At 32.6% G+C, this 26,864-nt stretch overlaps 2 protein-coding genes across 2 annotated transcripts in view; one reads left to right on the top strand and one right to left on the bottom strand.

The window, feature by feature from the left end:
* The first annotated feature begins 338 nt into the window (after nt 1-338).
* Nucleotides 339-23,374, top strand: LOC129231833 (peroxiredoxin-2-like). Its single transcript, XM_054866213.1, has 7 exons — nt 339-508; nt 8,946-9,012; nt 12,721-12,862; nt 14,517-14,652; nt 21,041-21,141; nt 21,290-21,420; nt 22,431-23,374. The coding sequence occupies exons 1-7, from the start codon at nt 476-478 to the stop codon at nt 22,514-22,516; spliced, it is 696 nt and encodes a 231-aa protein (XP_054722188.1). The 5' UTR covers nt 339-475; the 3' UTR covers nt 22,517-23,374.
* A 630-nt stretch (nt 23,375-24,004) lies between these two features.
* The window catches only part of LOC129231152 (uncharacterized), a 52,971-nt gene continuing 50,111 nt past the window's right edge, over nt 24,005-26,864 (bottom strand). The window contains exons 17-18 of the mRNA XM_054865400.1: nt 26,234-26,457; nt 24,005-24,277 (exon numbers count right to left, since the gene is read on the bottom strand). Of these exons, the coding sequence (XP_054721375.1) occupies nt 24,086-24,277; nt 26,234-26,457 (416 nt within the window). The 3' untranslated portion in view covers nt 24,005-24,085. The remainder of the gene's footprint in view (nt 24,278-26,233; nt 26,458-26,864) is intronic.

Here is a 26,864-nt window from a genome sequence, read left to right as displayed (position 1 = left end):
TGGCCAATAAACAGAAATAATGAATGATTTGACTCGTTGTTTTGTGTTAATGACAATGCGGGCAAAGACAAAAGTAACATTAAAAACCCTCCCTCAAAAAAATCCTGATCACGGGCCAGAATCTGCTATCCGGTAAACTATTTTAAACGCCTTCTTGGTTATTTTCCAGATCTCTGGTCAAACCGGCTGACCGGCTGCTCTATTCGAACATACCTTTCACAGAAGAGGAGGAAAATACGGTCAATACCTCATAATACCTTTTGCAACGCAATGGAGTCGAATGTAGTATAACAGCACCATGAGCTTCGTCCACCACGAGCGGTTAGATCCCGCCCGTACGTTGCTAAAGACCCTTTACAACAATGCTAAAGACATAGCAGTCTCTTACAGACGGGATCTAACCCTATGTGAATAGTTGACCGGAGTATTTTGCATATCTTTTTTATCTCTTCCAGTTCATTTCGAGTAATAAATTATGCTTAATATAGTACGGAGTGCACTTCGCAACGTGAGTAATTAATTTTTTATCTCTTAGCGAATCTTTATTTCTTTTGTTCACTAAAATGTACAATAATTTCTTCTTTTCGTTTTACTTGTTTGTTAGGTGTTATGTGCGATTTTTAATGTGTACTGAAACTAACTTTTTAAACATTTAAAATATGCAGTTTTTGTAGAATAAGATGCCAGAAATTCATATTTTGTGTCGGGATACGGTGCATTTAAATTCTAATACAAACATCAACAAATTCTAATTGAAGACTTCTCCAAGCGGTGAGGGGGGTTCCTAACTAGGTAACTAACTAGGGGTTCCCAACTATGATAGGGCCAGGGCCCTATCATAGTTGGGCCCTGGCCTCGAGTTCATGCGGGCCGGGCCGACCCCTCTTCCTACACAATGTACCATCATTCCCAATCATTCACCTTATCTTCACTAAGGAGTTCTTCTGCTTCGGCATGCCTTAAATTGAACCTATAATGTAAAATTAACAGGGATTGAAATTTAGAAAAATAAGTCACTGGTTCAATGGACCAGCAAGTACAAAATTTCACTGGTCTATTCACACGTTTAGTGTTTCATTCTTTTGTCTTGGTTTTAAATCATGCAAAATTAAAAGAGAAAACACAAAAACATATTAAACAAAATTTAACATGTCAAATGGAATCCTTTAGCAAGTTAGACATGTCTTAGTGACTGGGGAAGAGTAGGAAACTACAAACATCTTTCTGTTCCTGAATGTAGAAATTTCTTACTCTATCGTTTCTTGCAAAGAAAACTTAAATAATGTAAATAAAGGTGTAAATTTCCCCTCAACAGTTTTAAAAAATGATGTTGCTTAAACCTTTAAAAAAAAAAAAAAATAGGAGAAAAAAAATGGATCACTAAAATTTCTATTCTGCTTATCCGTTGGATATTTTTGTGGTCTTGGATCAGTGGATCACTGTTAATTTCGAGCCTTGCATTTATACTAATATTGTTCTTATTTTCTGCAATATGCAATTTATTCCTACCTCAAATTTCAACCCGGAATATAGGTTCGTCTGTTCAATAGGTTCTGTCTTCAAGTGTTTAAAACTAAAATTGGAAATCTTAGTGGTATGAATACAAATAAAAGCCTCCATTCAAGTTTTATTTAAGTGCAATATTTACTCTATTTGTATGAACTGTTATATAGGGTAACAGCAGACCGGATATATGGAGACATGACTCTCAAGTTTAACTCAATTTTCTAAGCCTTTTAATGAATTTAGACTTTTTAAACAATTTTTCTCTCATTAAATACATCTCATCTAACATTTGGCTGCTTCTTGATTCTTTGAGTTAGTTAATTCTGTTTTTATTTGTTCAGTTACGGAAAAAAGTCCGACTTCCAGTAACAGACACAGAAAAATCTGATGATACCCAGTAACAGACAGGATAAGCAATAGACGAAATTTCGTTTTTCTCTTCCAAATACGCAAAAGATCTTTAAATTTAGAACTAAAGCCTTACTAATTTCAAATGAACATAAAACATCAGCTGACCTTGTGGTGGCTGTTCATAAATTTCCACCACTGCCTTGTGAGTATCAAATGGCTCATAAAATTCAATCTGATTTTACCAGATGGCTGTCTTACTGGTGACCTTACCCTGATTTCAATGTAATAGTGTAAGAAATTGAGGCATTGACATTGAAAAGGAGGTAGTGTCAAAACTGAAATTTTCCAGGAGAAGCAAAAAACAAAATTTATACGGTCATTCTATTACCAGGACCAGATTAACATCTATTAAGCCCTAGGCCAAACTTAGAGATTAAGCCCCACCTGACACATCTGAACTCGATCAAAATCATATCCCCCCCCCCCCCCCTCTGGTGAGGGATGGGTTTTTTTCTTTGTTTTTCCTTTGATGATGTTCAAAAGTTGGTGGTTTGGGGGTCCTCCCCAGGGAATTTTTTGAAATTGAAGCAGTAGAAATGCAATTTTAGGCCATCTAAAGCTATTTAAGAGGAAGTAATGGCATTCGGCACTCGCCCGGGAAAATTTTCGCAGCTGAAGTCCAATATACATAATTGTATGTTATCTTTGATGATGTTAAAAAAAGGGATGAGTTCGGGAACCCTTCCCCCGTAGAAATTAGTTTTTAAAATGAAATTTTCGACAATCTTTTACTAATGGTGCTGGGGAACGGTGTGTTTTTTTTTAAGGATGCAGAGCGATTGGTGACTCGACTTTTTTTGTGACGTGAGGAAACTTTTTTAAACTGAAAGCCAAATAATTGCAGGACATCTTTTATGACTTTGGAACATAGATGGGGTTTAACTGTTCTCCCCCAGAAAGGTTTCAAAATTGAAAACTTAAATATGCAGTTGGAAACCATCTCTGCTGACATTACAAGAAGGAATAGGGTTTGGTAACTCTCTTCCGTAGTTGTTTTGAAATTGAAGTGGTAAAAACAAAATTTTGGATTTGGACGATTTTAATAATGTTGGAGAAGGGCTGCAATCGGGTACGCTCTCAGGAAAGAATTTCAAATTTGAGGTCCTAAAAACAACATCTTGGACGATTTTCAATAAGTAAGAGGAGGACTGAAATCAGGGTCACTCTCACGGAAAGTTTTCAAATTTGAGGTCCTAAAAACAAATTTTAGACTATCTGATACAATGTGAAGGTGGTGAGTTTTAGAGATCTTTCCCCTAAAAAAAAATCCAAAATGAAAACTCTAAATATGTATTTGTAGTACCTATAATGCCGGGTGACTGGATAGGGTTTGGGGAATCTCCTTTGGAAAATGTTTGAAATTTTAGATCATCTTCAAAATGTTGGGAATGGAGCGGGGGGGGGGGGGGGGGCACTCCTTCACAAATGTTTACGGTTGAGGTGCTATAAACGAAATCGTTTGCTTTCTTTGATGGTGTTAGGGAGAGAATTAGTGTTTAGGCCCCCGCCCCCAAAAATTTTGGATATTTAAGTCCTAAATGCACAGTTGTCTTTGATGACGTTGCGAGAAGGGATGTGGTTTGTTGAGTCTCACTCGGAAACTTTTTGAAATTGATGTTTCATAAAAAAAACAAGTTCAGATAATCTCTGAAGATGATAGTGGTAGAGGGATCATGGAATCTCCTCTGAAATTTTTCTATTTAAGTTATAAAAATGTAGTTTTAGGCTACCTTTGGTGCAGGGGCGGATCTAGAGGGGGCCATGGGGGCCATGGCCCCTCCCAAAGCCTTGTGATTGTAGGATTTTTTTTTAAGAAAAAAAAGATCGAAAATGTTATGAGAAAATAATAAAATTTAACACATGTTTTTTACATTAAAAGAAATTTAAGCCTTAATTGGGAGAGAAATTATATCTCTCTCCTCAAAAAAGAACTATTATTTCCAAAATTTTACTCCTTCGTTTGCATCAAATCTAGATTCCAACTTTAGACACTTGGACGTTCTCTAAATGCTGTTGTCCTCAGAGTCACCTATTGCTCACGAGACCAAAGAGAGCCTAAATTTGCGTATTTATGGCTTTAATTTTGAAATTTTTCGGAGGGAGAGCTTACAAATCCTCCATCGCTTTCTCTAATATGTGCAAAAGTAGCTTAAAATTAGATTTTTAGAACGTCTAAGGTAAAATATTAAGGAAGGGGGGGGGGGGCTCCAAACACCCTCACTCTCCCTTTAGAATCATTCATTTTAATAATGTTTCTCGAGAGTTTGTTCAAAAATTTTGGATGGCCCCTCCCAAAATGATCGGCTAGATCCGCCACTGCTTTGGTGATGTAAAAAGATTGGGATAAGACTTAGAAAACTCCTCCCTCTCCTTATTTTGTTTTGTCCATAATCTTTTTTTTTTATTTTTAAAAATACGTTGTACAACATCCTGACCCACTTTTTCTTTTCCAAAAACATTTAACTGTTTTAGTTTTTCCATAATGGAGTTTTCAAAATTTTGTCTGTTTGAAAAACAAACTTTTAGCCCCCCTCCCCCCCCCCCCAAAAAAAAAGAAAAACTTTTGACGCTTTGGCCTGAGGTGATATTTAAAAGTGATATCTTATATAATTTTTTTCCTTTTTATTTAAATTTAAGTATACAGGCTCTTGAATTTCTTGATGCACTTTTGTTTTCCATCCATTTTTTTACCTTAGAAAAATTTAGAACTGCTGGTGTCTCTACCTTACAATGTTATGAATCCCTCTTTGTCGCTTTATTTTAATTTTTCTTCTATTTAAAACATATTTTGGGGCATCCCATGCATTTTCATCTACTTTGATGTGATCTTCGCAGTGAAATTTTGAGTAGAAAAAAAAAATATGTCGGAAGCAAACCCCGATAACTTACATCATTATACATCATTGTTTCTTTTTTTTTTTGGTGTGCTTGAACCTGTGCACCCTTCTGGAGCCAAGGTTGACGCCCTCTTGGAAGACCCAGTGCACCCCTGGGCAAAATTATATTTTAAAGAAATTATTGTTCAAATCAAAGATATTGAAAATTATCTGCTTTGACCAGAAAAGGAACTTGACTCGATCATTATGCCCCTTCCCTATCCTCCTTTTCCTTTTTTTTTCTGCCTAATGGGCTAGTTGCAATCTATTCTAGTTGAACTTTGCTTCTTCATATATAGCACTAGAGCGCCACATTTTTTTTTCAGCAAGCTAATCATTAATTTTTTTTTTCACTATGATGTGCGCCCTTTTCGGCTTGCGCCCCTCGGCCAGGGCCTAGGGTGGCCTATTGGGTAATCTGGACCTGTCTCTTACCACCAGCTGTGACATCACTCAAAACTAATCGAGAGGTGATAGAAACTTACCTCTTTTTCAATGCCTTGGAACATAGAATCGTTTCAGTGAAAAAAGAAAAAAGAATTTCGACTATTTTTTCACTTACCTCCTTTTCAATGTCAATGTCTCAATTTTTTATGCAAATACAGTGGATACCAGTTAATTGAATCAACTGCTTCAATGAATAAAATTGTCCAAAACAGGACAAAGTACGGCTTTATTGAATTTGCCGCTTTATGGAATCAAATCTGTTTAGAACATGTGAGTGGCTGCCACTGTATACTAAATGTTTAATTTGAATCATAAATAATAGATAAATCAAAGAAATATGTAAAAAAAAGTGGGAATTTTTTGAAAGAAAACTTTTGCAATTTTTTTTAGTTTTAAATGGGGTAAAATGTCTTATTTGTCACATATATATTATTGAAGAGGAAGAAATCAAATCCTTTGACTAGTTAATCAACTGTTATTAGTTTGATGTTTCAAAACTTAATAATGATAGAAGAAATTACATTATTTTAAACAAGCTCCTTGGAACTAAGTTTGAAGTTAAATAAATGACTCAGTTATGGCATTCATGATCAATGTTATACAATCCATCTCTTGTCCATACCATTCTGCAACTAAGCAGTTTCAAAATCTTCCCAACAGTATGAGTATGACATAAATGGCATTTTCCAGAATCATTGAGAAAGCTTTAAATGGTTTCGAAAAATTACCACAGTAAAATTTGATTTCAACGAACAAGACATTTTCAGCCCCAATTTAATAGCCATTACATCACTTGAGTTCCGTTATAATGAAAAGATTATGATCCCTTGAGGTTTGTTGTAACAGGATTTCACTGTATTAACTTTGTAAGGTGTCTGGTCAATGAATCCTGTGTTCAAGTGCTACTGCTAAAAATAAACGAGCTGATGTGTGCATCACATGACTTCCTTTTACTCCAATTTAATGTCATTTCCACATTTTTGGCAATTTTATTGTGATTCAATTGTTTACTCTCTAAATATCACCAACAGTGGACAAAGTGAAACCAAATTTTAAAAAAAAAAAATCGCCAAATTTGTCGCCAAGTTGAGGACAAAACTTGACGACCAAAAGACTGGCGATATATCGCCAGGTGTCCGACAAATTATAACACCACTTGAGTTTACATCGAAATTAACAATGATTTCCCCACAAAAAGGGGCAAAAGACCCCCTTAGGAACATCCGAATGCAACCAAAAGAGAAGGTGCACAACTAGACCCCACTAGGAGTCCATGTGCCAAATTTCAACTTTCTAGGACATACCGTTTTTGAGTTATGCAAGATACATACACACATACGCACATACATATGGACATCACGAGAAAATTCGTTGTAATTAACTCGGGGGTCGTCAAAATGGATATTTCAGGTGTCTTTTTTTTCTCGGCATATATCCACATGTGTGTGGTTGGGTCGATAAAAACTCAACATTCATTCGGGGGTGAGCAAAATGGAAATAAAGGCCGAATTTTGAGTGAAAATTTTTTCGCGAATACAATACTTCCTTTTTTGGAAAAGGAAGTAAAAATAGAAAAAAACTTTGTAAGGTTTTAATGGGAGAAATCTGAGTTATGAAGGCTCTTGAAATTGATCAGAAGTATTTAATATGTATTGCCAGCGCAATACAGAAAGGGGTGATCTTGATCTTCATGTCAAAAATGCAGAACTTTTCAATCACTAATGTTGGTTAATACTAGAATTATGGGAGGGGTCATTTTGACCCCAAGTAAACTTTTTTTGTTAAATGCTCTTCTGCATTTTCATAAAAGCTTAATCCTGCTGTGACTTTTCCTTGATAATCAAGCTGTTTAATAGTATAAGGTTTTCAAGAATATAGATTTTTTTTTTTAACTTAAACTAAAGGGTGGGCCTAAAAGTGTGACCAGGTGTCAGCTTGATAATTTTGGGAAAAAAAGTAAGATAAATGATAACATAAATTGAAAAAACATATTTTGACTGGAGAAAGTATCTGAGTCTCATATGTTTATCAAAAGTGATTAACGTAGTTACGTATAAAATTATGAATATTAAAGAAGCATTAGGCGTTCAAAAATAACACTCCCCCTTTTCCCAGTTGTCACATAAAAACTCTCAGGTATTTTTGGTGAACACACAACACATAAACAACCTTTGCTAGGGCCTCAAAATGCTCAGTTTCGTTTTCAACAATTTGTAACCAACATCCAAATTTCTTATTATTTGTTAAACTATATTTTCCTTCATTAATACTCTATAAATCAATCTTCATTTTTTTTTACCCTAAAGATTGAGTTTTTTGTTGTTCACATAAAGATTGCAAAAAAAAAAGACTTCGACAAAATGTCTAATAAATCAAAATTTATTAAATATTTTAGTTAAGTTATAACATATCATTAAGTTTAGTCATCAGTGCAGCATTGCTAGTAACAAAGCCAACAGAATGCGTGGGTTTATCAATAGATCTATTTCAAACAAATCTAAGAAGGTTCTCTTCTGCCTTTGTATAAGAGTTTGGTAAAAATTCATTTGGAGTATGCTGTTCAGTTTTGATCTCCTTATGGATATTTCTTTATTAAAAGGGTTTAAAGAAGGGCTACTAGACTAGTAAGGGGACGTATGGAAAACAAGAGATAATAATAATGCACAAATTTTTGCACGTAAAGCAGGATAATGTGTCATTGTTTTAAGCTATTCAAATCTCAGACTAATCTGGTAATGGGGAGAAATTACTTCTTTAGTGGGGTTTTGGTCTTTTGGAATAGCTTACTGGAAGAATGAGCAAGAGGATGGATAGCTTTAAGCTGGTCATTGATCTAATAAACTGACTTGGACCAACCTAGCTGGACCTAGAGCCTGTTGCTGGTTGCATTAGAAGTCCCTTATCAAAAATATACCCTTTTCTGGCCCACCCGACTGTACAGCAGTGGCGCAATAAGGGGGCTTTTGGTGTGAACTCCTCCACCACAAGACACCTTGGTTTCAACATTGTTAACAATCCTTATGTAATAGTTCTATATACGTGAGGTTGGTTGCCCCCCCCCCCCCCCAAATGAAATCTGAATACGGTGCTAGTGGTGTACGGTATAGAAATTTGAATGGTAGAAAAGTTGTTAATATGCATATTCATTTTTTTTAAAGAACATTCTGGTGCTAATCAAAGTTCTTCGTTTTTTCTAATTCAGAAAATGAAAAATCGTGTATACATTGATGAAATATGTGAAGTTTTTCTCTTTTTTTTTTTTTTTAATCTCTCTATCGTACCATGATTTTTGAAAGCACAAATTTCGAAGGGTTTTTTTTAGATCAATAGTTTTTCTTTGTCTAACACTTTTAGTGGTGAAATTAAAATAATCAGAATCAAAGAGAAATAGTAATGCTTATGCAACCCAATCAGCATATACAAAGCAGAAAAGGTTTTTGATTATGGTAACAACACTTTTGCTTTAACCATCTTGCAGTTTATGACGAGATATCTCATCCAAATAACATGTAATTCTTGGACTATCCAACTGCAAGAGGGTTAAGATAAATTTACTTTTCCTAGCATCATTTCTGCAAAAAACATAGAAAATAATCTTGTTTTTCATAATTTTTAAAAGTGTGTTTATTTTATGTCCATATTCTAAGCTTGTGTGATTGAACAAAAAAGAGAATGATAGCTTAAAGATGTTTTTCCTCTTTGCAGACTTATGGTGTAGCCCGAAGTTGCTACATCAATGGAAGCCTACTTCAATGTAAAAGACTTTCGACAGGTACATATTTGAATCAAAATTATTTTAGTGTAAATTTTTTGGGAAATCTATATTCAATCAAAAATTGGTATTTTATTTATTTTTTGAATTGACTTGTGCTGTTTTTGGAGGTTTCACAGTTGCTATAAATGTATCTTGTATCCATTAGTATTACAGTAAAGCACTGTTTATATGTTTCTATTTAATACATTTTAATCATTTATGCATTTTTTAAATGTATCCTGGCAAAGTCCAATACAGATTAATGCTTAACTATTATACTTTTTTTATTTATACATTTTTTTTTCATACAGTCCCTTCAAAAATGTATAAACAATACTTCACTCTACATTATATGTCATCAACCATTAAACCCTTTATTCTCTTGTCTTTTTTTTAAATTAAAATCACTTGTGTTTAGTGTCTTTTTGTCTTTTTTCTCGTGCAGAGGATACCATGTCGAAGAGCTAAGGAGCAAAATCTTCAATTCCGAAATATGGCTAAAAATTTCAATCTTCCTGACAGACCCCCTTCACCCCCTGCTTGGCTAACTAATTTGATGAAAACTGTGTTGTTCTGGGTGTAAATCTGAAAATTTTATTTTTGGTAGGAAAAACCAAAAATGTTGCAGAAGAAATAACCTTTTGCTTGCGAGAACTATGCACAATGCAGATTAATATATCATGCCTAAGAAAACAATCAACAAATTACATTTTGAAATAAAAAGGTTTCTAGTAATCCCTCCAGTATGATAGCCCCGGGAACACTAAAATGCTGTGGGAGAAAAGGAGCATACTGTGGTCCTCAATTGCCGTGAGAAAGGAGGCTCTAGTATTATCTCCTCACCGAAACAACCTTACCCAATCTTTTGCAACAATTCTGGCAGAAAAGTTAAATTTTTGAGCTGGTTGTTGGTGTCCACTCATAGAAGATTCCTCTCCATTACACACCACAGTGAACAATAAAGCTATTCTCTGTCTTTTATTCTCATTTCTTTGGAGTTAAATTTCTAAATTTTTCTGTTCATTCATAATAAGATCACGGTTGAAAATTATCAGAAGACATTCCATTTGTATTGGCTATTTTCTTAAAAGATATTTGAAAAATAGAAAAATCCTTGATAAGAAATTTTGCAATCTTTTTAATGTATGTCTGCTAATGTAGATCAGTTGGAACAGCCCCCCGAAAGTTTTTTTATTGAGTCAGATTTTAGAAAGTCGGGGGACTCATGCAATCCGGCACCCAAGCGTAAGCCCTGGTTAAATCTAAATTTTAGGTCCCAATTAAATTAAATACAACATTATTGAAACTTTCAATTATAAATTAAAAATAAAAGCTAATGTCTCTAAGGTTTCAAACAAATAATTAGACTGTAAAAAAGCAGTCGAAAACTTTGTACTATGGAATGAGTAAAAATGACAACCACGTGTATAAAGTACAAATAAAGTTAGTATAAAAGAGTATTAATTTTTAACTCTTTTATACTACTTTATTTGTACTTTATATGTGTTGTTGTCATTTTTACTCAAATAATTAGACGTTCAGTAACAAAGAATAATCAAAAGTTAAATTTTAATCTCCACATTATGGGAGAGCCTAAAAATAGTTGATTTTTATTTGTTCACACTTGAACAAAAATAGCAACTATTCAAATGGCAAATTTATAATCGACTTTCCTTTATTTAAAATGCTTTTTACATTTTTCTTCATTAGTTACGGCCCTCCATGCTGCTCTTTTGGAATGTTGGTAGAAATTCTTCTAGGGGGAGGGGGGATTTTGTTCGCATTTTCCAATTAATATAAAATCTAGACAATATGATAATTATTTTCAGGGGCGGCGATTTGAGGAGGCAAGGGGGAGGAGCATTGCATTGCACCCCGAAGCCCCCCCTTGCCTACCGTGTTTACAGTTTACCAGTTTTAGATGCCCAAAATGACTCAGGCAAATGGGGCCACATTGACAGTCCAATCCCATAGGAAAGACGCGCTTTTGCCGAGAGTCTGAAACTGAGAACATAGCAGTGTTTATGCCAGGTGATTGCAAGGTTTTGTTATAAAATTTGCTTGCTTTTGAGCCAGAGGGATGTTTTACGCTAATAATGCAACATGTTACATGGAAGAGGTGTGTAATTCAAATTACAAACAGATGCAACCACCCCTGCACTTTTTATGGTTCATTTATTTATTTCATTTTCCAATTCAGGAATCAAAACTAGAAAGTGTCAAAATTTTCAGATCATAATTATATTATCTGTTTTATTTTGTATAGCTATTTACGAAACATTATTTAGCACAAGCAGTAACTTTTAGCTTATGTATTCATTCTCTAGATATTAGTAAATCAATTGATTTACTTAAACAAGCCATACTTGCTTAATGAAATTATTACCAAATGTTTGTAACATCTCAAACTACTTTAGGGTAAATTATGCGAGTCTAATTCATGTCGAAGTATTTCTTCAGGGAAAGTTGTTGTATACGTACATAATTTAACAAAATCTTAAGAAAAACATGAGTTAAGCTGTTAGATGTGCATCAGTTGCCACTCATATGCTCTCAAAACCAGCCTTAGCAAAATTTTGTACTTTTTTTTCTCTTTTATTTTTCTTTAAGTTTTTGCTGCCGCTTTTAAATCCGATGGCTTTTGGTTATCTCTCCCCCACTCCACACTTTTCATTCCCAATCACCACCTCTGGTTATTTTAAGTGTAAAGATCTATTTTTGGACATAAAATTAAATTAAGAAATAAAAGAACTATTTATATCAAACACATTTTTTTCGAAATGATCTGCAAACCTTTTAACCACTAACCAACAGAAACTGAAACTGCAACAAAAACAGTTTGTGTAGTTTTCAAGCTTTTACCCCCCACATACATATTTGGAGTTTGTTAATTGTAACTTCCTCTCCTTATCAGATGAAAATATTAAAAAAAAAGCTAGCAATTGAGATGTAGGGAATGAAAAGAAAAAACATTTGTAAAATTAGCCAGAAGGAAAGGCCCTAGTTCTTTAGAAGGAAATCATTACCATTGTTTAAAATCTAATTTTTCATTAACTCGATTCAAATGTGTTTTTTTTTTTTATTGAATCAATAAATCTCGATTACTTACACGAAGTTTTTGCAGTTTATGCCCTCCCCCCCCCCCCCGAAAAAACATGTTAATTTTTTTCAAATACAAAATCCTTAAAAATTTACTGTTCATTTACGAATTGTAGTTTCCTTTTGGGCATTGATGTAGTCGAAGGAGGATGGTGTGCTCCCTACTTTTTTTTTCCACTAGTGTCATTCATCACTCCCGCCTCCCTACATTTTTGCATTCATTAAATGATGTTCATATCTGTAAGCATTCAATCACTATTGTTTCCAGGACTGCACCACTGCCTCTAAGGCTATATCTATAAACTATTTTTGAACTATGTTCCATTTTGAGTAAGTTATATAATGATATGAGATGTAGCATTGATTATTCAAATTTTTAATGGAATTTCCAGTTATCTTCATCAAGAAGAATAATCAGTGCTGCAGATTAAAGAAAAAAAAATCTTTGTTTTTAAAAGTAATGTTTAATATTTGAAAAGAGCAGTTAAAATACTCAAAATAAAAGTATTTTCTTTCCTTCTTTTTTAAAGCTAAAATGTACTTAATATAAGTTTTGTATTCATTTCTTTATGTTGTGTGATAGTCAACAATTTTCTTACATTTCTAACTATTAATTATACTTTGTAGGAGTTCCAGCCTTTACTGCTGAAGTTACAAAACCTGCTCCAGACTTCAAAGGTACAGCAGTTATAAATGGAAGCTTTAAAGAGATAAAACTTTCAGATTATAGAGGGAAATATGTTGTGCTGTTCTTTTATCCTTTAGATTTGTGAGTATTTTTTAAAAGACATTTATGTTCCTTTTTTTCACTCGAGCGTTACGCTATCATTTCTTATTTTAATGCAACATATGTCTTTAGAATTCATAGACGCTACAAATTAGGAATGGAAACCTCCACTTTTTTCCTGAGAAAGTGCACAATAATTTCAGATTTCAACTAATATTGATTATTGTACAATTAATTTACTCGTGTGGATGATGTTTAAAGGACAACTATATAATTTAAAACTAAATTTCGAAACTGTGTACAGGGTTGTCACTGATTAGCTAAGCGCATCAGATGCCCTAAAATGTTAAGTTAGGACACAAAAGCAGAAGCTCGTGTGTCTGGCAAGACATGCAAACTTGAGACTTAAAACTACCATCCAAAATGTTTTTTTTTCTACTCTCATTTCTTTGTAAATTGCTAGATTATTGCATTCTTACTCAATGCTGACTTACTGCTCTCAACCTCTCTTAAAAAAACTCGATTTTCAAATAGTAAAGTACATGCTAGCAAATACATTAAGTTTAGCAGGGATTCTGGTTGAATGAGCTTCAGTTGTAACATTGATAAGGATTAAATGCAAAAGTTCTCACTTTGTTGTTTAGAAATAAATAAAGAAAGAATTATCCAGAAAGACAGGAGAGGGTTAAAATCTCTCACTCTCTCCAAAACGGGGGGGGGGGGGGCTGAAGAGATATGATCATTCTTTTATCCATGATGATTGAAATAAAACTGATCCTAACCATGCACAATAGGATCCAGCAAACTCAAAACTGAAATTTTTACTCAAACCCTTAACCAATAAATGTTTAAATTTTCCATTCCACTAAAATATGATCAAGCACAACGAGCTAGATATAATTTAAAACTGAATTTTGAAACTGTGTACAGGGTTGTCACTGATTAGTAATTACATCAGATGCCCTAAAATTTAAAGTTAGGACACAAAAATAGAAGCTTGTATGTCTGGAAAGACATGCAATCTTGAGACTCAAAACTACCCTCCAAAATGTTTTTTTTTTTTTGTCTCTAGTTTCCTTGTACATTGTTAGATTATTGCATTCTTACTCAATGCTGACATACTCCTTTCAACCTCTCCTAACAAAACTAGATTTGGAAATAGTAAAATACATGCTAGCAAATACATTTAAGCTTAGAAGTTCTGGGTTCTGGTTGAATGACTGAATGACACTTCAACTACCATCTAGTGTCATTTAAAAATTCAAATATATCATTCCAAACTGAGATCACACAAGCGTGATCATGGGCTGCATGGCACAGAAAGGTTAATCACGCCCACAATACAACGACTTCTGAGGGGAGAAACGAGTGATCACACATACGTGACCATGGTCTCAAACGGATTGAGGACGGTTGTGAAACTGATGGAGAGGGTAGAAAGAAAAGTAACTTCATACAAGTTGTTATAAGAATATGTTCACAGAAAACAGAGTGACACATGACCAGGGGAGTGAGTAAGGTAAAGTGTGACACTTTGTGATGCAAGGGGGGTAAATTTGTTGAAAAAAAAGTGACATCATTTATGCCCCTTACCTTTTTTAAATTTTATTTTTTGCTTTGTGAAAATTGAATTTCACAAATTATAAAACAAGTAGTCCATGATTGCCTATTGTTAAAATCTCGTTTTGTTTTTCAGCACATTTGTTTGTCCTACTGAAATTATTGCATTCAGCGAGGCAGCATCTGAGTTTAAAGCTTTAAATACCGAGTTAATAGCAGCTTCTGTAGATTCTCATTTCAGTCATTTGGCATGGATAAATACTCCTAGAAAAGTAAGTGTGGTTTATATTTTGTTGAGTAGCAAAATATCCTCTAACTAGTTTTTTTTTCTCTTGTATTTTGTTAAAAGGTCTGTCATTACATATTTTATCATAAAAACAGGCCCTACACAAATTGTTTTTGATCTTGATATGAATTCTTCTTATAATTCTTACTACCAAAGGCACAAACTTGAGGGTCACAGATCCAGACAAAATTCTGGATTTAGGACAGTTCGCACTAGATATGAACCCAGGTAAAGCAGTTTGACTGCATAGGCCCTAATTCATCTACAATGAGGGTCCAAAGTTGCTAGTTGAGTCCAGAAAAGACTTTTTTTATCCTTTTCTTGCAATTACATTGCAGTATAAACCAACTGAATGCATTTACTACAGTAAATGCCCCCCCCCCCCTCCATGTGGCACTGATGAGAGGTGCCGAATGTGTTGGAAGGGCAAATACTGCACTGTAAAAAAATATGTAACCTTACTCTGTAAATACTGTGGCAATTTTTTGCACTTTGTAACGTTATTCCGGCGGCTAGCTTCCTCCATAGCAGGGGTACCCACCCCCCCAAAAGCGTGGGCACACCCCCCAAAATTGTAAAGACCGACCCCAAAGTAAGAGCACAGTCTGCGCTGTAACCCCCTATGTGGAGACCTTTGCTCCATATCAATACAGTAACATAACTGATAAAACTGGTGTAATATATGAGCGTTATACTAGTTCTATCACCAGTTAAGTTGGCTATGGAGGCAGCTAAGCTGCTTTTATGGAGTAAGGTTACACTTTTTTTTAACAGTGCTTGTCAAAGTTTCAAATTCCACTGAAAACTCCATTGCAATTCTGGCGTTATGGAACTCAGTCTTGTTCAAACGACAAAAACTTGAGAGTCATGAATCTCGATACAATTCTGGATTTAGGTCAACTTGTACTCCATATGATCTCGGGTAAAATATTTTAAGTACATTGGTTCTAGATTAGCTGTAAGGAGACTCTAAATATTTGCTTGTGTGGCTCCAAAACTGCAATTTTGTTTTCTTTGAAATGTGAAGCTTTGGCACAGTATTTGCTCTCCTAACATCTTTCGCATCTCTTGTTAGTACAATGTGGGGGATTGGAAATTTATAAAAATTGTGAATGCATTATGCTGGGTGTTATTGCAATGCAATAGGAAGAAAAGGCAAAAAGAGTTTATTTTCGAAGGAAAAACCATTGCTTTTCCTGGAGCTAAACTAGCAACTTTGGACCCCCATGGCGGTCAAACTAGGGCCTATGCTGTCGAACCACTTTATCTGGGTTCATATCTAATGCAAATTGACCTAAATCCAGAATTTCTCAAGATCTGTGACTCTCGAGGTCATTCCGTTTGGTAGTTAGTTTTTTTCATTGCCTTTCATAAAATGTTGGCTATTTTTGTCAGTTATTATAATGAATAAATATAATGCACTTTGGCATAGGAGCTTGTTTTAAAGCATTAGCATCTATTTTCACTGTTATAAAGCTTTCAAGGTGGAATAAGTTGTAAATGCTGAAAGGGCACTTTAGTCAGAAAGCAAATTATTTGTTCTGTAATTCCAAAACTACTGCACTTACTATCATATCATCTAAGAGTTACTTGTTAAGATTCGTTTATAAAACGATTAATTGCGTTAAAAGAAAATATTTAGTGTTTCTCGAGTGGCAACAGTCTAGGCGAGAGAATGTTTTTTGAGTTTTTATTGTGCTAGCAACCATGTAATGTATCTAAGTAATAAATATGAGTGTTTTGTCTGTAACAGTGCTCATGATGCTTCAATTTCTATCAAATAAGATTTAAAAAACATATCAGGTTATGGGTGCAATATCGTTTTCCATTCCGTAATGCGATAAGTAGTGAAAATCAAAGAGTTTCTTTTCAATGCATTAGGAATAAGATTTGGATTTACCAAACATGGATATCGCTAAAGTCCAAATAAAACCTCTCACTGGGGAGTGTGATTGGCAAGTATGGAAGCACAAAATTAAGTTTATTTTGAATTGTCATAAAGGTGCATTGGAGATAGTTCAAGGAGATTTAATCTTGCTAGATATGCCTGCGAAAGCAAATGCCATTGCTCACATGAAGTACGACTCTGACATGAAGGACTATCAAAAAGCCAATAACAATGCCATGGTCATCTTAACTAATTCAATGACAGAAGAAGCTCTTCAAAAGGTAATGCGTTTGGAAAATGCTTGAGAAATTCGGTTAGAATTACATAAGTTATATGAAGCATCATCAGAAAATCAACTCTATAATCTATGCATTCAGTTTTCAGTTCAAGTGGAATGATAGCTAGGATATAGCCGCTCATCTTTCAAGGCTGAAAAATCTATGGAATGAGCTCAATTCTGGATTGCTTATAAAGATGAGGCTGTATTACCAGAGTTGCTACTGAACTGCAAGATTTTATATATATTACCTAATGATTTCATATCATTCAGGTCCAGTTGGTTGCTTTTATGGGAAGATAAAATAACTGTAGACAAACTGACTACTGAACTATGTTCTGTGAAAGGGAATTCAAAAGTCGGGAAAAAGTTTCAAGTGAACAAGAAGCTCTCGTTGTGAAAAATAGAAAAGATAAACAATGCTTTCAAAGGAAAATCAAGCAATTGCAACTATTGTCACCAAAAAGGCCACTGGGTCAAAACGTGTCTCAAGTGGATTGCTGATGGAAGGCCACCGAAACCTTATTTTAGGAAAGAGCAAATTTGTGTACAGCAACTACTTTAGGTCTGATGTCAGTTGATGAAGAAGCATATGCATCAGAGATCTTTTCAGATGGTTCGCACATTGACAATGGTGCTTCCAGACATATCACCATGAATAACAAAAACTTTATTGACTTTGAAAAATTTGAGTCTCCTCATGGAGTTACTGCAGCTAATGGAAAAATTCTTGTGGAATCTCAAGTAGTTTAAATCATTGTTTACTGAACTCCAGCTTAATCAAGACATTTCTTTGAATTTTATGTTGCCTGTTTTTCTGTTTCTGTATACAGAGTAAGAAATATTAAACTTTTTTGTAAGATAAAAAAAATACTGTACATCCTATTCTGTTTTCTCTCTGACCGTTTGTAAAACCTGTTACTTCTAAAAAATATATTTTGTTAATTCGTGATTTGTGGCGTGTTGGTTTGCTGAAAATAATTCACATGAAAGCCTTTTAGCTAGAGCAGTTTCCTCTGTACAATTTACAAATATTGAGAAAATCAGCTGTGTCAGGACTTAGTCAAGATCATTTGAGTTATTTGTTGACCAGTTAAAGAAAAAAGTTAAATATATTTATGTAAAATCTTTGAAGTATTTTTTAATGTCGTTAAGAATTAAAAAATACTATTAAAGTTCAAAATTCGTGTTTTATGTCCATTGCCTGTGGTGAAGAACAAATAAAAAAGAAGTTTAAATTGTGAAAGTATTTTAATTAATTAATGTTTTTTAAACTTCTCAGAAAATTTCAAAAAAAGGGGGGCTAAATAATGGGTTTTTTCAAAAAAACCCATTGGGTCCAACCCAATTGGGTCCAATCCGGCCAACTCTGATTTCTATCAAATAAGATTTAAAAAACGTTTCATTTCTAAGTTGTAAAATTGTTGTTTAAGACTGGTTTGATAACATTTCCCTGCTTTCAACTTGAAAAGAAGTGTTATTCAATTTCTTACTAGTCAATTGGTGTTGAAGCACTTTCAAAATAATTTTTATAGGAGAAGGAAGGAAATATTTTCTAAGGGAAAGAGTGTATTAATGTATTTCTCCTCTCATTGAAATATTATGGAGCATAATATTCTTACAGCAATACAAAATCACAGTAAATAAAATTAAAAAATCCAAGCAATAGCATTTCAAGAATTCTTCATCATAATCAAAACTATGTGCGTGGAAAAAAAAAGAAGAAACTGTGGTTGTTGTAGCAGAAAATATTAAAAATATTATTCGTGCATGCTTGAGATAGTAAAAACTCCCCTTTATTGTTGTATAAAATTTAGCTTTGAGATATAAGTAGTCCTAATCAAGCTATATCACTCTTGCATTCCAAAGCTCACATACATTGTTAAAATTGTTGTTTGTTTCCCCAAAATATGTATGTCTGGCAGTGAGAAGTAAAAGGATAAAAGTGGACGTTTTGAAGTTATGAGTAAAACACATTTATAGTTGCAGTTTGGAGTTACTAGTACTATCCCCGAGACATAAGAGAGGTCCACATACCATTTGTACTGGTTATTTCCATTTTTTAAATTTTGATACTTAAATCCTTTTGCTTCTCACTGCCTCATATGTAGTATTTTTGCAATTTGTGATATTGTGATTCTGGTTTGCTCTTTAACCTTTCATAATTTCTAAACTTCATTGATTTACAATATGAATATACTTACGCCTTATCTTTCATCTTTTGAGTTGCTTAGTTTAACTTAACCTCATGTTTTACTTGAATCCATAAACCATTGAAGACTTGCTTGTTATCCTAGTATAAGCATTTTAGCCCTTAAACTGTAGGGAGAAGGGGAAAAAAAGTTAAATTTAAAAAGAGATAATACTGTTTTGATTTATTCATTTAAATCTGTTTTTGTTATTTAGAAGGGATTTTTTTTTAAACTCCTCACATTTTAACTGCACCAAGGTTGAAAAGTTAAATTAAAAATTATTTTTATGAGTAATTTTCTTCATAAAAATAGAAAGTGTTAACTAACATTAAGCAAGCTTGTAAACTATATTTATATTTTTTCAAAATAAGTCTCACTTTTTATAATTTTTGTGGCATTCATAATTAAAAGAAAACTTTGTGCAAAATAGGAGTCTTAAAAAATGTTATTTGCTGCCACATGTATAACACAAGATGAAAGTATTTATATTCTACGCTAACCACTAAGTTAAGTCAAAAAGAATATGCATCTGTATAAAAGTGAATTGCTCAACTGCAATAAATTTCAAATTACAGTTGGGTTCATTTTCATTCTTTCCATTTTTCATTGTCACATGCTTTATTTCTTTAAGAAAATAATGTAATTTAAATTATTTAAGCCTGAATTCATGAAAAGTAATTTGAAAATGTGTATAAAAAGCAGTGAGGGGAAAAAATGCAAAATGTCGTAGATTTTACATCATAAGGAATCGTTAGCCCCCTGATCCTTCCGTGCACAATTTGCTTAATTTCATGAACTGAATCAAAATAAAAATTCACTGTTCAAGTAACTGCATATCGTTGCCTCAAAGCAAAAGGACATCTCAGTTATTCCTGGAATTAGATGTCTTACTGTTGCTCTGAGGTGAGGATATGATAGTTCAAGCACAATCAAGCCTTTAGGTCAGACCCATCCCTTTAGGGGTCAGGAGAGAGCTTTTCACCTCCTCCCCCTCCCTGACTTTGAGAAATACTTGTAGTTACATATAGGTGAGCTTGATCTTTGTTTTTCAGCAAAGTTTACATTGACTATGTTGTCTTAACCGAAGTTTCTTGCCAACTGCTAGGAAAAAATTGTCGTTTCTACAAACAAGAGTCTTGAGTTACGCGTCTTTCTATCCATAAGCTCACTTATTTTGCATTGAAAAAATGTTTTCTTGTAACCTCAAAACACATGAATGTAGTAATCAACAATTTTACATTGTTATTTCTTATTTTCACCAATTCAGATTTTCAAATGTTGGTAGCTCTGCTAGTGCACCTCCCCCCCCCCCCTTCAACAACAAACTTTCATCCCTCATGATTTTCTCTGAATTCCAAGTCAAAAGCAATAACAACCCAAGAAATAACTTAATCTGTAGCAACTAGAGCATGCTCTAAACTTGAAAATGACTATGGGGCTAATTTATACGTCTGTATGTAATCAACAAGCTTTACTAACTGGTGAAAAGTATCAAAATTATCTAAACACTTAAATATGAAATAAAACCTGTTACAGAAGACTTGGAAGCATTTTTTGTATTTTCCCTCTAAAATATACATTTGTAGCTGTAATTTTTTCCATTGAAAAATCTCTTATCTCTTTTGAGGCAATCCTAAATTTCATACTTAAGTGCTGAATAGATTTTTCTTGACAGAGGTTAAAAATGTGTCAGGTTTATTGCAATTTATTTCTAAAACAGCCTAAATCTAATATGGCAGTCATATAAGTATCATAGGTTTCTCAAAGGTTGATTAATTATGAAAAATTACTTTAATTGTACCCTAACATTAATGTTTATTGTAAAAAACTTGTCAGGTTTTGCATGTACATCTGTATAAACTAGAACTATACTATTATTGTGTCTACTACCTTCTGTTATATTACTTTCTTTGTGTTGTACTACAAATACTATGCATCTTAAGAGTCGCAACTAATTTTAAATTAAATATATTTTTAATGATACTACGTAACTGTACTTTCATTTTTTTTTATCTAGCATGGAGGTTTGGGATCTATGAATATTCCAGTTCTTTCAGATTTGTCAAAATCAATTGCAAAAGATTATGGAGTTTTACTAGATTCTGGTATAGCATTAAGGTAAAGGAAACCTTTCATTGATTTTTTTTTTAATTTGAGCATTAAATATGTCACGAGTTTAGAACTTAGATGCTTCATCTTTTACTATATGTGCTCATATCAATGTCATTGAAAATTATGAAAATTGCATTATAACTTGAATTTTCAGGGGTTTGTTCATCATTGATCCTCAAGGAATTGTGCGACAAATTACCATAAATGATTTGCCTGTTGGTCGATCTGTTGATGAAGCTCTGCGCTTAGTAAAAGCATTTCAGTTTGTAGAAAAGCATGGTGAAGGTACAACTCTTATCCCTCTTTATAATACCTATGTACTTGAGAAACAATAATTGAGGCATTCACCTGGGAAAGGGATTCAGTTCAAAAAAGTGTCTAATTGCTTTCTTCTTCTAAATAGTATGTGTCTCAAAGCATTCATTTTTTTGAAAATTATGTGCTGATAGAATTCAACCTTATTTATGAAATGTATTTGGAGTGCTTTGTTACCAACAAACATTTTATAGCTTTGAATAGTATTTTTATCGCCTAAATTTTTCCGCAGTATTTATTCTCTTTCCCATGTAAATTCCTCATTTATTTGTATTAGTTTTTCGTACATTGCTTTGTATTTTATGTCTCACATTCTTATAGAAAAGAAACAGCAGGTTTCTGAGATACAATTTAAAGTACATTTGGTTTATCCTATCTTTTAATGTTTGGCTGATTTGATGATTAGTTTCAACTCTTAAAAGTTCGCAATATTTTTCAAAATCATGCAGACCTTCCAAATTTAACTTGACCTCCCCCCCCCCCCCTCAAGCGTACTGCAATGGATTTTAGTGAAGCTAATATATGTAAATAAAATACTAGTTTGAAGCGAAACTTATGTACACAATTTTGAAATTAGAACAAGCTAAACCTTTTCTTCAGTGCAGATAGTTGTATGACTAAATAAACTCTGTTATCTCTGTTTCAATTCATACAAAGAGTTTCTAATAACTGCATATCATATGCATGCAAATTTTAACTGTAGCAACTCATGTTGACTTTTCCAAAGCTATGCTTGTTGCAAAAGAAACTGTCAAACCTCTTTATAATGCCAACTTTCTATAAAGTCATCTGACATGTAAGGTTTCTTTTGACGAATTCTAGCTGACTTAATATATTTTATATGATTAGACAAGCTAGAGCCTAATTTAGAAATATTTCTTAAAATTGAAAATTATTTTTTTCTTATAAAAAAGGATAAACTTTACTATTTTCATGCTTGATTTAAGCTGAATCATTTGCTTTTTTTTTTCTTTTTTCAGTGTGTCCTGCTAATTGGAAACCTGATTCGCCTACCATAAAACCTGATCCGAAAAAGGCAATGGAGTATTTTGAAAAAGTGAACTAAATACAGCAAATGAATCAAAAATGAACTAACTATAGTTATTTTTTGATTTCTGAATTGTAATAGTTGTTCAAATAAACATTTTTAAGTAACACTTTCCTGTGTTTAATATTTTTCAAGAAAACTATCTTTTTGTTCAGTAGATATCAAACAAGTTAAGTGATATGTGTTTTAACAATGTTTTAAAAATATATTTTTGCCTATTCAGATGATTTTTCCTCACCATAAATAGTTTTAAATTTCTAAAATGTGTTAAAATCATGCTGAACTTTTTTTTGTTTTTATAAGTATCAATTTTTAATCTTTCTCACTAAGTCAGCTCTTAATTCCCATTTAATTCCGAACTACAGAATGTGTTTTCAATTTTTAATAAGTTTCCCCCTTTTTGGTTCAAATGTGTATTCATTTATTTAGTTTTTGAAAAACTTATTATCATTATTATTTTTTTTTTAAATAAGTTTAATTCAGATAGTGTTTTATTTATTAAAATTCTACTATGACATACATTACTCTATTTTTGAGCTTTACTTGTTTATTTTGCTTGTTTGATGTTTGATGAAGCAAAAATTAATCATATTTAAAAAATATTTTGGTATCACAATTGAATTGCCAAAATTTCTTATGCATGGATTTTCGGAATTTTTTAGCTCTGTATTTTATTTCTGGAAAACTAAAGTTTTTTTTTTTTTTTAATAATATGAAATCTTATCTAAAGACATTGGAAGGCGGCATAAATGTCCAAGCTGTTTTTTGTAAAACTTTTGAAAGAAAGAATGAAAATTTTGGAATAACATTAAATAAGTATCTGAGATGTCTATTTTGCAATAATCTTTGAACACATGACTTCAACAACACATAAATTAATCAATGTACTTTCAATTATTGTGTTTTCAAGTGTTTAAAAATAAGTATTTTTTTTAATAAATTAATTGTATTGTATACACGATTTAAAAACTATTTATAATAATAACATTAATTACAAACTGTTAAAAATTTGGTTTTAATTGCATAATCAATAACAGAAGCTGATTCAAAAACTCTGAAAGTATCTTTGAATGCTTGGAAATGACAACTAAGTTTCCGATGATGTTCCAAAGTGCTATATGAAGCTATTAACATTACTGTGTACTCTCTATTGCATAAACAGTATTAACATTTATAGTTATCAAATTGACATATATAAAATTACCAGTTCAGATAACTATTCGTTGGTTGATGAGATAACAAGATGTCATAGTTAATGTTTTGCCAAAAGTAATATTTCAACGAATGTCTAAAGCTCCACTTTTTTTTTTTTAGATGTAATTATTTAGCCCAAATTGAGGTTCACTAAAATTGATAGAGTATTTTTTGTACATGTATGTACTATACAAGATTTTTTTAAATGTGCATAAATTAAATTTTTTTATCTTGTTCAATGTCACACATAGATATAAGTTGTCTGTTATACTTGCTTTACATTGATGCAATCTTGAAAATAAAATTATAATATTTTTATTTTTAGAGAAACATTTATTGAATGTATGTTGTCTGCAATTCAAATTTTACAAAGTAGGGAAATGTTCATCATCCTTAAGCTTCCTTAAACTGGATCTTTACTTCTGTGAAAGACATGTTGTGTGAACTAAATTCAGACACTGTGCGGGCCTTGATCACTCTATCGAAGGGGAATCCCATTGCCTTCTTGTCTGGGTATTTCTGATCTTTAGCACCACAGTAGCTCACAGCATCAGCACAAATGGATTTGTCATTCAGTCCATTCACCTAGAAATATTTAACCTTAGTTTATGCATCTGGCATCACTGATTTTTGAATATGTGTGCATGTAATGAAGCAATCAAATGCTCATTTATTAAACTTTTATAAAGAAAGGGTTAAATTCATTATTTATATAGCTAAAATAACAGATGTAAGTAAAACTTCTCGCAACAACGCTTTCTATTCCTTTAAAACCATTTTAAAAATTGACATAAGGAATGAAAAAGTAGCATATAAGTTTTTCTGTTAATTTTAGTGTAAACTTTATATCTTTTATAAAAGTTTTTGCATTAATTTTATCTTTTATGATGCTTTTTACTGAAGATAATTGATAAGAATATTAAATAGATATATATCTCACACTCTATAATTGAAAAGTATAAAAGTATGTTTTTGGAAACATACATATTATTATTATTTAATATTTTTAATATATATTTAATACATAGTATATATTTTTTTTTAATTTTCTTTTGTTGATGATTCATTTCTGAATACTTTAAAAAATGTTCAAATGTGAGGAATAATTATTAGGGAAGTATATGAAATGGAGTTTTTCCTATTTGCCACTACAAAAGTTCAACTTCTGTGAAAATCTCTCATTAACTATTTATGGCATAAACAAAGAGCAAAAAATGTGTCACTTTTATTTTAGGTAGTCGAGAATGAAAATCCCTACGCTTAGTCTGTTATCCTGCTCTTCGTTTTTCAATGCATTTTTAATTTTTTTCCAACAGAAACTTGATTTTTATTCAAGTTGTTAGGTTATCCTGGTTAGGTTATAAACTTTTTGAAATAGATCTAATTTAAGATATTCAATATTCTGTGAAATAATTGGCTGTTGATGTATTTGTAGTATGAGTTTGGAAAGGAGTAAACCCTCAGCAATTAGTTCATTGCATTCATGTAACAAAGTTGGACAAAAAAAAAATGATTGGACTTGGACAACAATCGAAGATGTTTGCATCAAATTTCAAACAGCTTTCGATAAGTACCACACACTGCTCTTAATCAAGCTGTCTTGTTGTGGAATAGCATTGAAAATTTAATTTGAGTTAGAAATTGTCTGACAACAAGGAAATAAAGAGTAGTAGTTAGGGGTAATCATTCACAGTGGACACTGGTGTCAAGTAGGGTTCCACAAAGTTCTGTTTTAGAGCCATTCGTTTTCATTTAAGATACTACTAAAAGTCTCTAGGAATATCAATATTTTTGCAGATGCTATCAAAGTTATGTGGATTACTGAAAGAAAGCTCAAGTGAAAAGCATGGAGAGGATTAAATCAGATTTTGATATTGGCAATAAAGTAGGATTATGTTGTTTGAATTTGAAAAATGTCAAACTTTTATTTAGGTCATGGAAGTAAGCTTGCAAGCTATTTACAGAAATCAATCATTCATTAAAAAAAATGTTGATGTGAGTATTTCGATTAGTCAGGACTCAAAATTTAGTCTGTTGTGCAGCATAGTGTGTAATAAGGCTAGCTGAATACTGGGTTTTATCAAAAAATCTTTGCTATATAATTCTAAGGGAATTCTTTTACCTTTAACTAGAAGTTAGGTTTAACTTTGTTAGGAAAATGCTTTTTTGTGTTAGTGTCTTTATCTTTGGAAAGATATTAACTAATTATGAAATAGAAAGATATAACTTGGTTGGAAAGGGTTCAAAGAGCATCTGTATTTATTTTTCTACTTTTCCAAGCTTCTAAAGCTAAAATGAATGTAATGATTATTGTCGTGGCTATGAAAATTATGTTTAATGAGTAGAAAGATCCCAAGTTTATTATTGTGTCATAAAATTTTGCAAAACATTTCCTCTTGGATTTTTTTAAAAGCTTGTACTAACCCTGGAATCCCAAACTTATTTATGAATCTCTTATGTGCAGATGAATCTGAATTTTCCCACTATAATGGTTTAACAGTATGATGCAAATCAAAAATATGAAAAGAAAAAGTTACTTACATGATCTTGTTCATAGTCGGTCAGCATAACAAAGAGATAAAAGTCCATGCCTTTGTGGTTTCCACGAGGTACCAAAAGATGTTCTGGCCATCCACAGCTGCAGAATTCAGTGCTATTTTCACTGACTCCTTCTCCTGATTGAAGTTTGCTAAATGATGGAGTGGAAGCTACAGTAACAGATGACTCTGTAGATTTACGTGTCACTGTATTCTTTCCAGCAGCAACTAGATGGAAAGATATATTTCATGTAAGAAAAAAAGCAATGTTCGAATTTGTATCAACAGAAACGCTTTTTGAAAACCAAAATTTTAGAAGTCAACTTACTCACTTCAACTATTAATTACTATTAGATCAAAATACAGTCAACTAGAAAGTGACGCACAAATAACTTTTCTTTTCTCTCCCCATTCCGACTTGAATTTTTTTGGTTCTAAGAAGTGATACAATGTTGGGCAAATAAAATGCCATGGAGTAGCAGTGAAAGGATGTCACTTTTTTTTTGTAAAAAATATTGTTTTTTACCCTTTTTTTTCAACATAATAAAATACTTGAAATGAATGTGTTTCATTTCATATTTTTTCAATCCGTAACTAATAAGTACAATTATTGAATTTTATAACTGTATGAAGAT

The sequence above is a fragment of the Uloborus diversus genome, chromosome 10 (assembly GCF_026930045.1).
Source record: "Uloborus diversus isolate 005 chromosome 10, Udiv.v.3.1, whole genome shotgun sequence".
Classification (NCBI taxonomy): Eukaryota; Metazoa; Arthropoda; class Arachnida; order Araneae; family Uloboridae; genus Uloborus; species Uloborus diversus.
Note: the sequence above shows the minus strand (reverse complement) of the source record. Positions and strands in the feature narration are given on the sequence as shown.